Here is a 15,660-nt window from a genome sequence, read left to right as displayed (position 1 = left end):
GGTTCTGACTCATAGCGACACTATATAGGGTTTCCGAGGAAAAGCTGGTGGGTTTGAACCACTGACCTTGTGGTTAGCAGTCCAATGCTTATCCTAGAGTACCACACCAGAACTCCAGAGGCAACAGTTTGTCTGGACTTAATACCACTCACCTGAATTCTTTCATATACTCAGATAACATCCTATATCCCACAGCGGAACTTACCTGTCCCTAGGAACGACGAAATAAAATTCAATCATACCTATAAATGTAGTATTCATAGGCTAGAATTGTATGTCAACTCCCCATGCCGTCTTTCCCTGCCTTGCCTGTAATGATATCTTTGGTAAACTCTTCAATTGGGCCTACTGTATTCTGATGAAAATCCTAGCCATCACTTATATCTATGCTTTAAGATTTATCTGAAATGGAAAGCAAAACCACATCCTAAATGCCCGTGGCTGGTGTTAGTAGATATGTGTGAAAATCAATCATATTTCTGGGAATGTAGATGATGAGAGAAGCATAAACCTGCCTTTATAGTATTCAATTAGTGTTGTTGTTAAGTGCCACGGAGTCAGTTCCAACTAAAAGCGGCACTATATAGGGTTTCCGGAAAGTGGCTGGTGGGTTTGAACTGCTAACCTTGTGGTTAGCAGTTTAGTGCTTATCCTAAAGTGCCACACCTGGACTCCTCAATTAGTATTAGGCTTCCTGTATACTAGAAAAATTGAGAAATATTAAATATTTATCTTCAGCATATTAATTTTTATATATTTACCTAGATGAAAGTTTCATCCTGCACTTTGTTCTCTCATTTGGACATTACACCTAAAGCCAAAGGAAGGCAATAACAAATCTGTGTGTGACACTGTGAAACAGAACTTTCTGTTACACCAGAGACCTTTGTTATATGTAATTCCCCCCTCTATTAAAATGCTATTTGACCTCAGGGGAGAAAATGTTTTCCTTAGAGTACCTCACTGAAAAAATAGCTGAGACTTAAAGATGAATTTGATTTGACTTGTGACCTTGAACAGTGGAGAATTAGTGACAACCTCTCCAGTAGTTTTTTTATGATAAAGTAAAAGTAGCAATAACAAAATCCCTAAACTAAACATAAAGATCATTTATTTGCTCCAAAGTATTTTTGAATGAAAATACAAAGCACCTCTACCTACTATCAACCGGAGAGTAAAATAAAAGAGGAAATGAAGAGAGAACTAGTCACCAGTATATCTCAAACTAAGAAAATCCTAAATAAAAAGGTAAAGAAACACACACATATATACACACATTATTTATTCAAGAAAATATTAACTCCTGATCTTTCCTTTTACTAAGGTAATAATGTGAAATCGGTGAAGGGACAAATGCTGAACACTTGGTTTAGAATTCTTGGGGATGAAACAATCGCCACATAATGGTCACTCTTTATGGAATGTAGTCTAATGGGATAGTAGTAGATTAATGAACATTTATCTTTTCTTCCAAAAGTACCAACCATAACAAATGTCTTTTTAAATATATTTATTTGCTCGATATATATTATACAAGTGAATTTTCTATTGCTTGTGACCTGAGATTAAAGTGATTGCTAATTTTCTAGCAGTTCAGTCAGTCTTGCGGCCTTCTGCAAGCGTTGTCAAATTTCACATTGCTACTTTTCTAACCAGCAGTTTTGTTTTCAAATGCCCCAAGGCCAATGACTAAGTCCAAACACAAACTTTGCAAGTAAAAAACTCCAAGCAGGAAGAAATTTTAAACACATCATTATCATCAAGATCACAGTATATATTGGCTGTCCTCTACTTTTAGAGTATCTTTTCTCTTATACTTACCAGTTTTGTCATATATTTTGCATTGGGCTGAGTCTCCTAGGAGAATATCCAATTGATTAATCATGGGACTCTTGTCTATCTACCTGTGATGGTAGTCAGTATACCAGAGTATGCTTATTTTATACGTTATGAACTATATAACTTGTTCTAAAACTGGTCGCATTTCAAAACCTTAATAAATACATACATGTTTTGTTAGAATACAAATATATGTTTGGTAAACAAACATATGCTTAAATAATTACATTTATATTGGATAGTAGAAAACTCAGCAATTACTGATTGGAGAGTGAAAATACCTTAAGTGTACACATGCCATAAACAATTCATCAATGCCAGTCATTACTTTGCAAAGTAGTATGCACTCCAAATGTAGAATAATTTAATAAAACTGAACGAAAATAATAATCATATTATGGGTAAATATATTTACTCACTTTTATTTGAAGGTGGACTTTTATAGAAGAATTGTATGAAATAATTCTATCTGGAAACAGTGTAAAATTGAAAGATTTGAGGGGAAGTCTTTTCTTTGAGGAAACTGCAGATGGCATATTATGAATGCATATAATGGCATATTATCAAGATGAGTAGCTTGGTAGGGCATAGGGTGATTTGTGAATGCCTGTCACTTAAAGCGATTAAAAAACAAATGAAACCTTCCTTGGGACTTTCAAACTCTTTTTCCTACATTTTCTTTAGTCAATAAAGACTTTGTTAGTAAGTGGCAAATAGGAACTCCTCATTTTCATCTCATTCAAAATTCTAACCCAGTGAAAACTGGGAGATAATTCATTTTCTACTTTTCATGTTCAATTTTGAATAATTTATTTATGAGTAGATATAAAGATGTCTCCTGGGAGATACTATAATGATGCATTTTTCAAAATAGTTATGTCGTTGTTGTAAAGTGCCGTTGAGTCGGTTCCGACCCATAGCAAACCTGAACAGGGTTTCCGAGGCAGCTTAAATGTATGTTAGCTACCTCCCTTATCATCTCATTAAAGTAAAATTTAGTTAGGTAAATTCCACATTTATGCAATACAACTCCTTTGTAAAGTTAACCTCTTATTGTAAATTTAATAAGCCAGGTAAAATGTAAGAAATAGAAGCTATTCATATTAGGAATATCAAATTTTATACTGTCACTTTTAAAAGACAATGTTACTAAGAGGTACTTTAAAGTTTGTTGCCCAAATGTGACTCACAATAAATTTACACTTTAAGAATCATTTAAATTTAAATATACTGAAACTCTCCTTGAATTCTGTTCAAACTGTTAAAATAAAACAGACAAGCATGTGGAGCTATCCCCTAAGCCACTTTTTCTGTATTCTAGTTGCTATGGCAATTTATACAACTGAAAAGTATCACATATAAGATGGTTAGTGCCCACAAACTCATAGAAAACCACACAAAACATTAATTCCAATAAGATCAGGAAATAATCCTTTTCAATGAATACTGTACATACTATAGTCAAATCTATTAAAAGAGACATCACTTACTTTCTAACTTTTGACCCTTTCCTTTGAACTACTACTATTCAAATACAGAAGCTTGGTGTCTGATTTAGGCAAAAAAAAAAAAAATTGCTAACTTTTATATTCACCTTCAACTTCTCTATTCATACATTGGCTCTAAGATAGTTCCTCTATGCTGGCTGAAATACAACAAATCTGAAGCTATTTTAAGCTACAAGTTAAATTTTACTAAGGAAGACATGGAATGTTACATTTAACTGGGTTCTATCCTGTCCAATAACGTACATTAAATAAGTCAAATACTTGTTAAAAACTTTTCAATGTCCTATTCAGAGCACTTCTCTTTCATATGGTGGAAAAGCTTTCTGAGAGATTATCAAATATTACGTTGAATATTTATTATAAAACAAGCAATATACTTTATCATCACATTTAAAGCTGTAAAATTCATGGCATTTTTTCCCCCAAAGATCCCATAAATAGATTTACTTCTAATTATCATCTATTTGGCAAAGTACTGAACTCTAATAGGGGAATTTGGTTTACTGCTGTAAATAAGCACAAAGTAAATTAATCCATTATTTGTCAGAGGAAATTGCAAAAACTTCACCAGGCAAAATCGTGATTTTGATTTTTGATTCCCTTTTAACTATTTTACAACTGGCATAAATCCTAATTGTGTCATCTCTCTTCCTTCTTCCACTCTCACCACCACTGCCATTTTAAGCTTCATATTATTTGGTGATGGTTTATTTGAAAACAACACTAAGTATCAGCATGAGCTTTTTAAGTGAGCCATCAGCTTGGGGGGGTGGGGAAAGCGGTTAGCTCGTATCTAACGTAGTTTCAGAATTTGTGACAAATCCTTAGCTGTTTCTACAGAATAGGGAAGTTACAAGGAGGTGACTATAGCAGTTGATAAGGTCGGAAGAGAATGTCGAAATCTCACCTTTTGAGCTGCTTTAGAAGGACTCTTGTTTTTGCTCCCTTTTGGTCTTCCTCTGGGTCTCTTAGGAGAGGGCTCACCAGTTGGCTCCTAATTGTAGGGGGAAAAAATGCTGTTGTGGCAAATGGAAAGAAATTGAACCTGACTCTCCAGCTATATTATCTGCAAGTGCTGCTCCATAAAGCTGTTGGACCACATTCACTTCAAGCATACATGGATGGTGATGATGATAACAGAGATTACAGAAAGGGGAAATAACTATACCGTTAACACAAGAGTTCAAAGAGAAAGTTCGATTTTGCATATGCAAACCAAATTCCATTTCAACCCTAATCAGGTAACAAAGGCCGATAAGGCTGCAGGCTCTAGGAAGAATGTCATTTTTTTTGTTGCTTTGGTTTTTTTAAGGTGTAAAATTTGCATAACTATGCATTTGAAAACTCAAAAGCATTTTACACGACTACCACTATCATTGTACTAACATTTTAAATACCAAATATGAAGCTAACATCATAAATATTTCAATCATCTTCCGTGCTTTTTTGAAAAGCTGGTTTTCATACATCTCTGTATACCTGCATTCTAGAGTGAAATATTGGAGCAATTATCCAAGTTCTTCAACTCAAAACAACTCCATCCCACCTAAAATCTCCAAATAATTATGGTCAATCTGTAGTGGGAGGATTTGCTTGAATTAACTAGATAATTGCTTCAATTCTCCACTTCCTTTAGGAGAAGCAGGCATGGACTTTAGTTTAAATTTACATATCTTTAGATAAAAACAAACATATTTTCTCCCAAACTTTTTTCGGATGCACTGCAGAAAACTATAGGGGGAAATAGTGAGGAGGAATGGAAAGGTCTAGGAAGGAGGAACTGAATCAACAGGTTTAGCAAACCTTTAAATGGTTCCTATGCCGGGCAGTAAATATTCAACTGGTTAAGAGACTATGATGATTAGTATTCCAGATTCTAAATATTCATCAGTGAATTATCAATTCATTCAGATTCGGTGATTAAACGAGACTCATTAACTTGAAACGTAGGAAAATCTTCAATGAAAATTCCCATCCCATTTAGAGGCTCTTGGGAGGGTTCTCCTGAGTGTTTTCTGTGGGCACATCCGGAGCAAACACATCAGAGACACATTTTTCTTTGTGAACTGTCTTAACTCAAAGGTAAAACTTCCAACCACCTCCAGACTCTACAGCGTTTTCTTTTGGATTGCTTTTTTTTTTTTTCCGGGTGAGGGTGGGGGTAATTAGTAGACTTAGAGAGAGCTGGGTGGTGGGTGGGAAACAAGAGAAGGAGGGCAGAGACTTCCTGGGAGGTGTAAAACAGGATTCTAACGTGGTATTAAGTGTTGCTTGACAGAGCGGGAAAACTCAGGGACCTCAAGATTGGCTTGTTTCCTTTGATGATTTCAAAAAGGTACAACCCTCTTAGTTTCTCTAAAACGCACTGGCAAGCAAACTGTTCGATTTCCTCACTTTGCTCTCAGGCGGCTTTTGGACTCTTCAGGATTATTTTCTAATCGGCCTATTTGCCATGAAGGAAGCGATTTAAAGTGAAGGGACTGGGAAGTTTTAAAGTCCGCGGAAGCGACGTTTAAATGTTCTCAATAGACCGGTCCTGTCCAACCCTGCCCGCTGATGCTTGGAAAATGCAGCAAACAACACCCCACCCCCACCCCCACCCCATCCCCGCCGCCCTGGGCGCTGCCCTCAGCTCTGCGAGCGACCGCTGCACGCTTAATTGGTTGCATCCGCAGACAAAACCTTCTACTCCGCGGGGTCCCCAGCTCCCCTCCATCGTCCTCTCTCAATTCCCCACCGCTCGTACTGGGAAGTACATTTTATTGTCTACAGCTCTAGGACGCGAAATCCTGGAGAAAATGGGGGACTGGGCACCTACCGAAGAAATGACCCAAGCTACTGTGCACCCTTTCGGACATCTCTTCCAACGCGCCCGGCCGAGCGAATTAGCCCTGCTGTGCGGGGACCCAGTCCCCTGCAGTTCATTTCTAGAGCCACCTCGGCAGTGGCTGCCCTGTGGACCTGCCACCACGCTGCATTTAAAGAGCCCTCAGAGGATCCAGGCAGCCCAGTCCCCACGCGTTCTTTGTCGGGAAGGCGCAAGTCGCGGGCCACCCCGGAGCTTAGGAAGGCCGCCAAGGGGGCGGCGGCGGCGCGCCAGACCCCAACCCAAGAGCAGCGCAGAAAGGCTGGAGAAAGACTGCAGTCCCAGGATTCTAGCCCCTCCAATCCACACAGACCAGCGCGCTCCTCTCTGCCGGTATCTCCTTCCCCCTGGCAATTTCAAAAGCTTCCCGGAAAGCGCGGGCAAGCCCTGCTTTACCCAACCCTGACCGCTTTCAGCTCCCTGAGCTACTCAGCGCCCAGCACAATAGCGAAAGTCCCAGGACGCGCTTCGCCTGAGTCCACCTTTCCCCTCGCCCCCAGTCCAGACTGCCCACCGCGATTCCCACCTCCCGATCCGGAACGACGCTGGTGCCCCGGGCTCCGCTGCAAACTCACGCCCGGGACTGCGCGTCCCCTCCCCCCGCCCCGAACGGCTGGCATCCCGTAGCCGCGGCTGGGCTCCCGCGCTCCAATAGTCGCGCGTGTCGGAGCCAAGAGCGGTCCCTTGCAAAGGGAACAGAGGTGCGCAGGTGCCCCCACCCCGCCCGCGTACTGACTTGCTGCTGCTTCCTGGGTCGGCCGCGTCCTCTCTTCTGAGGCGCCGGGGCGGCAGGTTGTCCCTGGGCTGAAGTGGACGGCTGCCCGGTGCCTTCACCTCGTGCGCTCATCCTGCCTCCCGCCGCCGCCGCTACCACCGCTGCAACCGCTTGGCCTCAGGCGCCCCAAATCTGCCCAGTACCTTTGGGTGAGATTGGGTGATAAGGGTTGGAGGGTGAGGCAGACTGAAGCAAGAGCTGGAGTGCTGTTGCTTATACTACCGCTCCTGCCACCATCAACACCGGACGTCCAGCGGCTGCCAAAAAGAGAGAAGAGGGGAGGAGGAGAGAAGGCACTGCTGGTGGCGGCGGCAGCGGTGGGTGGGTGTTGGAGGTGGAGGTGATGGTGGAGGTGGAGGTAGCGAACGAAGAGGAGAGCAAAAGAAAAGGAAAGCAGGGGTTGGAGTTGGGAAGACTTCTTTGCGTTTGGGATAAGGAGCCGCCGCGGGAGCACTTCAGAAGCGGATTAGAAAGGGGAAAGACTTGGAGTGAATTGTGTCCCTTGAAACGTTAGGCGGGGAAAGGATTCCTCCTCCTCTTCCCCACCCCCACCCCCCAACCCCCACGCCACACTCCCAGAGCGAGCGAGAGAGAAAGAGAGAGAGAGAGAAATAGCGCCGAGGGCAGTCAGAAAGTCAAGGGAGGATGGAGAGATTCCGCCAGGAGCGGGTCGGGGGCTGAGCACAGGCAGGGGACAGAGTAGTGGGTGGCACTGCGCCTCCTCGGGTGGTGGGAGCAGGCGGCGGCGGCACTGGAGAGTCGGAGAGGGACTGGCTGCTAGTTCCTGCGTCCTGCACTAAGCGCGCGTTGCCCGGGCTGGAAGTTTTCTGAGTTCCTGCCCTAGGATTCAAGTGGGATGAGTGTGTGTGTGTTTGTGTATGTGGGTTAGGGGAGGGGGCGGGGGAGAGTGCCTACCTCTAATCGTGGGCGGATAAAGGGGAGGGGGCTGCGCCGGAGTAAAAGTAAAAGGAGGAGGGAGGCCGGGCGAACCGCGGAGCCAAGGCTACTGGCTGCGGGCCAGAGGCAGTGTTCGAAATACAACTGCCTCGGCGACTGCAGCGGCCACGGCGGCGCCCCTATGCCACCCGAAGCTCAGCTCACGTGCTCCCGCTCTACGACGAGGTTAAGGAGACAGACCAGGGATCCCCAGCCCATTGGCTGCCGGTCTCGCGCGTTCGCCGCTCGAGGTTGCCCTGGGAAGGCGCGGGAAGGTGACTGTCCCAGAGCCGCGTTTGGAGACTCGGCTTTTACCTGAGCCTCCTTATGCGGATCCAACACTTTACGGGAAGCGTCCAGCTGCACTGGCGGCTGCGTTCTAGTTCCCCAGTGAGGGTTTGCAGAGGAATGAAAGCGGGACCCTAGAAGTTCTCTCCAGACTCGGAATGCCCTTATCACAGCGTGCGCGGGCGAGTGCGCGCGTGCGTACACACACACACACACTCACAGGCGCGCAGACATACACTTGCAAACACAACACATGCACATTTACAAGCACGCATGCAAATGCATACTCACTTGGCAGACACATGCATAAATACATAAAGACGTGCGTACTTACAAACACACATGCCCATGTGCAAGCTAAGGGCACACAAGCACTCAGAACGTCAAGTTTCTTCATAAAGTTAGTTGGTTTTTTTCCTCCGCAAAAGACTATATATAGGCTATGAAAAATCTCCCTTGGCTGTCCCAGTTTCCGACGCTCCCTGGGTAAATGCGGGACCTCCAAAGTTCTTAACAGCGAAATTGCGCCAACTGCCCAATTCTCCCGTCAATTTACCCTGATTTAATTTTCTCCCTAAAAAACTTACAGTCTGCCAACTCTTAGTTTTATAGTTTGTGCTGTTCTGTGACCACCATAATAGTCACAGTCCATTTTTAAAAGATGGAGTACATTTTAAAATGTACCTCTTTTCATCCTTTAATAACAAAAAAACCTTAAAAAAAATTAGTCTCAGATTTTCACACATCACACCCAAAATTATTTTGGACTAATTCCAAAATAAAACCTTTACCCGGGGAGGGTTTTTTTACCCCCCACTTTCAAAGTTACAGACCACCATGGAATAAAAACGCCTGCTTTGCAGCCCTAACGGGAGTAAGGACCGCCAAGCTACGCAGTCTAAGTGAAGGAGGTACTTGTAAATATCGGCTTAGGCGGGGCGGCGCTGATTGGTCCGCGTTGCCATTTTAAATCCATTTCCAGCTGTCCTTTACGGAGCTGGGACACTTCGCTGCACTTTGAGTACCGTGTTGGAACCCGGGGTTTCTCCTGAGTCTGGGAACGCTTAGCTGTGATGGAAAGGTAGAGCTCCTAGCCCTTTGATGGAGTCCAGCAACAGACTGAGTAGGGAAGGGTTTTTACAGGAACCAAAGGTTTTCTGCCAGGGCTTGGCTGAAAGATGGTATCTTCATCAAAGATAATGAAATTTCTTGTAGTAAAGATTGTAGTGACTTTCCTAACTGCAAGTTTACACACTTTTTGTGTGCTCTGTGATGTGCACATTTTACATACGCATACCTAATAGGTTCCTGGGTTTGTTTTTGTTTGCTTGTTTTTTTCGAGGAGTAGAGATTAAATTCTGAGGCTGATGGTAGTCACCAAGGATGTTCAAATTTTACACTCAGTCAGCAGTTTTACACTTGGTACTTTATTATATATATATATATTTAAATCCACTCACAGGAGGCAGGCGAGAACGGGATTCCACATTTTTAGTTTGTATTAAATCTCAGTCTACGAGATGCTTAGAAAAAATGGGGACAGGGGCTTTCTAAACTTTTTTTTTTTTTTTTAAGTTTAGCTAATTTGCTATCAGGCAATATGAATTTATAACAAGAAGAAAATGAAACAAATAACTGATTTGTCTGTATCAGTTTCTTACATTTTTATAGTTTGGATATTCTTTCTGCTTTTTTTCTAGTTTCTGTATATTTTCAGTGTTCTTGTTGTTGCTGTTAAGTGCTATCGAGTCGTTTCCGATTTATAGGGACCCCATATAGGGTTTCCGAGCAGCAGTTGTTGGGTTTGAACTGCTGACCACGTAAGTAAGCAGTGCAGTGCTTATCTGACCACCACACCAGGACTCCATATTTCCAATAGACAACATATTAAAATTTGTTTTCATCCTTGAAATTACTTGAGACTTCTACATTTCAAATTGTGCCCTCATGTATTAAGTTTATAAAGAATAAATGGTTAGATTTTATTTTTAAAGAAACGGAAATCTTTTCCCTTTCATTTCAAAGTTTGTCTTTTTTTTTTTTTTTTTTTGGTCGGCTTAAGTTTCTCAGCCTTTCATTTCTTTTTTATTTTCTCACCATAGTTTAACCCAGCATCTCCAAATTAAACTCTTTATTTTTAATTTGAAAACTTTACAGATAGTTTCAGGCTACATTAAACTGTTTCTTTTTTTCTGCACTTATTATCAAATTGAGCAATTTGTAGCTTGGTTGTATTTGTTAACAAAGTTTCTAATTATCTGTGACACATGATTTAGATTACTGTTTCAATCAACTCGGGTCATTTGTTGTTGTTAAGTACTGTGGAGTCATTCTGACTCATAGCCATCCTAATAGTGCTTCAGAGGTTTTAAATCTTTTGGGGAGCAGAAAGCCTCATCCATCTCCAGCATAGCGACTGGCAGGCCTGAACCATGGACTTTGTGGTTTGCAGTCCAATACTTATAGTATGGAGGCACCACACACACTCCCACAGGTTACTAGTAGGTGATACAATTAATTTAGTGGGTCTAGAACATAGTTTTAAAAATATAGAGCAACAAGAGAATTTCACATGTAAACATTTTGTTTCATTTATATAGTATGTTGTTGTTATTGTTAAGTGCCTTGGAGAAGACTCTGACTCATGTTGTTAAGTACCTTGGAGTATAGTGTTTGCAGGAGTGGCTAAAGGTTTGAACTGCTGATCTTGCAGTTATCAGTCTAATTCTTACATTACAGTGCCATACCAGAACTCCTCCTTCCCATAGGAACCCTGCATAGGGTTTCTGATGAGCAGAAGATGGGTTTGAACTGCTGCTCTTGTAGTTAGCATTCCAATGCGTATCCTACAGTCATATGAGTATGAAAATTTTATTAAGCTGCATTTTTTTTCACCCTTTAGCATCTTGAAAATTGAAATGTGTCTTAGTATTAGGTGGCATTGTGGGCTATTGCGCCAGAATGCGAAGCCATTTGAACTGCAAGGTCGGCAGTTCAAGCTCACCTGCTGCTCCTCGGAAGCCTTACACAGGGACGCTATGTGTCGGAGCCAACTCGATGGCACTTGACAACAACAGCAACTTAGTATTGTGCTATAGCATGTGGTTGTTGTCAAGTGCCATCAGTGGGTTCTGACTCATAATAACCCAGTATAGAGTTTCCAAGTCTATAAACCTTTACAAAAGCAGAAAGTCTCATCTTTGTCCCTAGGGGTGGCTGGTGTGCTCGAACCACTAACTGTGTTATCACCACACTCCCCTATGGCACACAAGACAGCAATATTTTAAATTTCAGTGTACATAAAATAATGGTGTGCCTTAAAATAAGTAACAACTTAGAGCAGTGAAATATAATAGATATATAAAGTAAAATTATTATGGTGGTGGTGGTGGTTCTGTGCCATGGAGTCGGTTCCAAAAGGGTAACGGTAAAACATGCTTAAATGCATCTGTTTTAAGAGACCTGAGTTTGTTTGTAATTCCACTAAACCATATCTGTGATCTTTGGTCAACCATTTCCCCTCTCTGTTTCTCAGTTTCCTTGTCTCTAAAATGAAAGATCCATATAATCTCTTAAAGTTCTTCCAATTCTAATAGACTGTAAAACATATGTAATATCTTGCTGTCCAGTTGCATCATATTTATATGTATCTTTTATATACATTTCCTGGAAACAGGTAGTATTTCTAACACTTCTTTTATGCACTAGTTGTGTCTAGGTGGTATTCAATTCTGAATAGGTTTTTGGTACTTCCTTATTACTACAAATAAAGTGATTTTTGTAAGGCTACTCTTTTACAAAATGTACTACACAGAATGAGAAAAGCATTACACACTGAAATATCTTCAAAATTCTTTTAACTAAAGCAAAAGACATCTGTGATAAAGAGATTGAGGTCCTCATACTCCACTTTATCACAGTATATTTACATTGCAATACATTATACAATGGACTCATCTTGTGGTGCTGTAGCATCAGCACTGGACTGTGAACCACAAGGTCAGTGGTTCAGACTTACCAGCTGCTTCTTGGAAACCATACATAGGGTCGCTATGAGTTGGAACTGACTTGATAACACATAACAACAACAACATATTTTACAAAGCGGCTTCAAAAAGTCCATGAAAAAATAGAATTAAAATATACTGGAATTTTTCTACAAACTTTTTGAAGACTTGTCACAGATTAAAAAATGATATAAGGATAGCCACAGAATACAACTGGTTTAATTAATCATGGATGTATTTCATATTAATTACCACCAGATTGATGATAACTATAACTAGATATTTTAAAAGTGAATCTATAAAGGGTCACAGAAAAACTAATATTAATTGAATACACAGTGTGTGTGTTTAATTATGCATACAGAAACCCAAGCATAATACCAAGTAAGCACATATTCTTGCCTTTTGTTGTTGCTATTGTTAAGAGTCATTGGGTCAATTCTGACTCGTGTAAACCTTGTATAGGGTTTCCAGAGCTTTAAATCTTTGTAGGAGCAGAAAGCCTCATCTTTCTCCCTTGGATCCTGTTCAAACCTCTGGCTTTTGTGGTTCACATACAATGCTTATTGTATGGAGCTACTGTGCTCCCCAATCTTGCCTTTAGGAGCTAACAATCAACTTTGGTAGAAGTCATTTCCTTTGTTTTCCTGTGAGCCATTGTGCAAAGCTCAAACTCAAATTTTAGAAATGGTGTTTTAAAAAATATACTCAGTATTTACAGAAATGTGGCAGATACGATTCTTAACATTTTTTCCTACAATGTAACTAAGAAAGACACATGCTGCTAAATTAACATTGGTTTTTGTTTTTCTTATTTTGGGCAGGAGTTCTAGATCCAATAGTTAGAAGATGCCGACCTCAATGAACTTGTTCACTTACTTATTCAACAAATGCAAATTGAGTTGGTTTTGCAGTAATCTCACAGAACTCAGGAATGTAATTCATCCAGAACTAGAGATAATAGTTCTTAAAAAATTAGATACTCCTTTAAAACTCTACCTACCTATGATATTAACCCTTCAATTTATTTTTAGAAAATGTTTGTTTTATACAATCCAGTCCATATTTCATTCAATAAATATTTATTGGTTACCTAATATGTGCTGGGAATTACAGAACATTCTTTTTTTTAAAAAAAGTCATAGAAGCAGAACTGAAGTGAAATGCTTTAATTTCCATTTCTCATCTATTGATAATATACGGTCAGCCCTAAATAATCTTTTTCTACATATGCTTTCAAGCAGTTTCCAATAGCAGGAAGAATGTGGACTTCAAAATACAATTTAGAGATGGCAGGTGTGGTAGGAAGAATTCTAAGATGGTCCCCAAATTTCCTGTTGTCATTAAATGCCTTAGAGTCTGTTGCAACCCATAGCGACCCTGTAGAGAGTTTCCAATCAGTGGCTGGTGAACTTGGAACACCAACCTTGCAATTCAAATAACTTTGTAGTTAAGCGCATTAACATACAACGCCACATCAGGACTCCAAAAATTTCCTGTACAACCTGGTATATTGCCGTTAGGTGCCTGTACTTCTTCTAAGACAAATCTGTTTTACTATCAAGGAGCTCTGGTAGCGTAGTGGTTACGAATTGGGCTGTGAACCGCAAGGTCAGAAGTTCAAAACTACCAGCTGTTCTGCAGGAGAAAGATGAGGCTTTCTGCTCCCGTAAAGATTTACAGCCTCGGAAACCCTGTACTGGGTCGCTATGACTCGGAACTGACTTCACCGTACTTAACAACAACAACAATCAACCCATGGTGTATTCAATATTCTTTGCCAACACCATAATTCAAATGCATCAATTCTTCACCATCTTCCTTATTCATTGTCCAACCTTCACATGCATATGACGCTATTGAAAATATCATTGTTGTTGTTACGAGCCATCAAGTCAGTTCCCAGTCATGGAGATCTTGTCTAGAGTTTCCAAGGAGCGGCTGGCAAGTTTGAACCACCGAACTTGCAGTTCAAACTGGCCTTGAAGTCAAGTGCTTATCTTACAGCATTCTCAAAGTGATTTCTTTGCATTTGAACAGTTTAAAGAGGTCCTTAGCAGCACATTCACCTAATGCTCTACTTCTTTTGATTTCTTGACTATGCGTGAGAGCTTATTGTGGATCCAATCAAAATGAAGTATTTGACAACTTTAATAGTGATCCTAGGCACAACAGAAATACACTGCCCAGACCTGCACTATCATTACAACTGTTGTTATATATTTCAGCCCATTGCTGTTGCCACAGCGTCAATCCATCTCATTGGGGTCGTCCTCTTTTTTACTGACTCTCCATTTTACCAAGCATGGTATCTTTCTACAGGGACTGGTTCCTGCTGATAATATGTCCAACATATAAGAGATGCAGTCTCACTATCCTCGATTCTGAGGAACATCTGCTTACACGTCTTTTAAGACAGATTTATTTGCCTATTCTTTTGGCAGTGTGTCTTAGACTGGATTTTATAGAGAAGCAAAGCCAGTGGAATATATATATATATAAATTTATATCAAGGAAGTGGCTCACAGTCATAGAGGTGGAGAATCCCAAGTTCAGATTCAGTGAGAAAGAAAGCAAGATTTTCATGCATGCTCACTCTATTCGGGAGCAGGCAACACTTCCAAGAAAACATCCTTTCAATTGGCTGCTCATAGCTAATCATCATGTAGTTATCTGTGCCTGTATTAGGGGATAACCACATCTCAACTGCCAAGCCGCTGGGAAGCCTGGCCCAGTCAAGTTGAAACAAAACTCTAGCAATCACAGTACACCTCTTGTCAACTTGGCACCGATAAACTACATTCATAATGTCTAAATAAAGAAAATTGTGAGGTCATACTTATGCCTAACATGATATAGCTAAAATGCATACAGTGAAAAACACACAGGCCACATCTACATCTTAGAGTTCACAAATTAACAAAGTAGAAATATTTGATGCACACATATAAAACAAAATGAAAAATATATATTCATTTAAGTGTCCAAAAGACACATTCTGCAAGTCAGCCTCCTGACCGTAGGCACACAGCCCTACTCAGTCCATTGGCCTAGTGCCCGTAGCTGCTCTGTCTCTCCATAATGCCTCCTCTGCCATAGTCTGTACTGTTGCCACATTTCTAGGTACAGACCATACACTCCACTCATGCTCTTCCTTCTTAATGATCCTGAGATCCTCTGCTCCTGAAATGAATGATTAACTACTCCCCACTTTTAGTTACACGTCTTCTACAATTACAGTTATGACAATTACAAGTCCAAGGTGCATTGAAGGAATTGGCAAAGAACAAGACACCAGGAATTGAAGAAATAAAAATTGAAATCTTTCAAGAAAGTGAGGCGGCCCAAGAGGCTGTCACTCATCTCTGCCAAGAAATTTGGAAGACAACTATCTGGCCAATAGATGGGAAGACATCCATATTTGTGCCCATTCCAAAGAGC

General features: G+C 40.9%; 1 protein-coding gene across 1 annotated transcript in view; it reads right to left on the bottom strand.

Moving 5' to 3' along the window:
• Nucleotides 1-7,060, bottom strand: part of HMGA2 (high mobility group AT-hook 2) — a 178,255-nt gene extending 171,195 nt beyond the window's left edge. The window contains exons 1-2 of the mRNA XM_006859609.1: nt 6,950-7,060; nt 4,255-4,341 (exon numbers count right to left, since the gene is read on the bottom strand). Coding sequence (XP_006859671.1) covers nt 4,255-4,341; nt 6,950-7,060 — 198 coding nt within the window. The remainder of the gene's footprint in view (nt 1-4,254; nt 4,342-6,949) is intronic.
• Between the last annotated feature and the right edge of the window lie 8,600 nt (nt 7,061-15,660).

This window comes from Chrysochloris asiatica, unplaced genomic scaffold (genome assembly GCF_000296735.1).
Source record: "Chrysochloris asiatica unplaced genomic scaffold, ChrAsi1.0 scaffold00033, whole genome shotgun sequence".
Lineage (NCBI taxonomy): Eukaryota > Metazoa > Chordata > Mammalia > Afrosoricida > Chrysochloridae > Chrysochloris > Chrysochloris asiatica.
The sequence above is the reverse complement of the archived record's forward strand: the minus strand, read 5'-3'. Positions and strand labels throughout refer to the sequence as shown.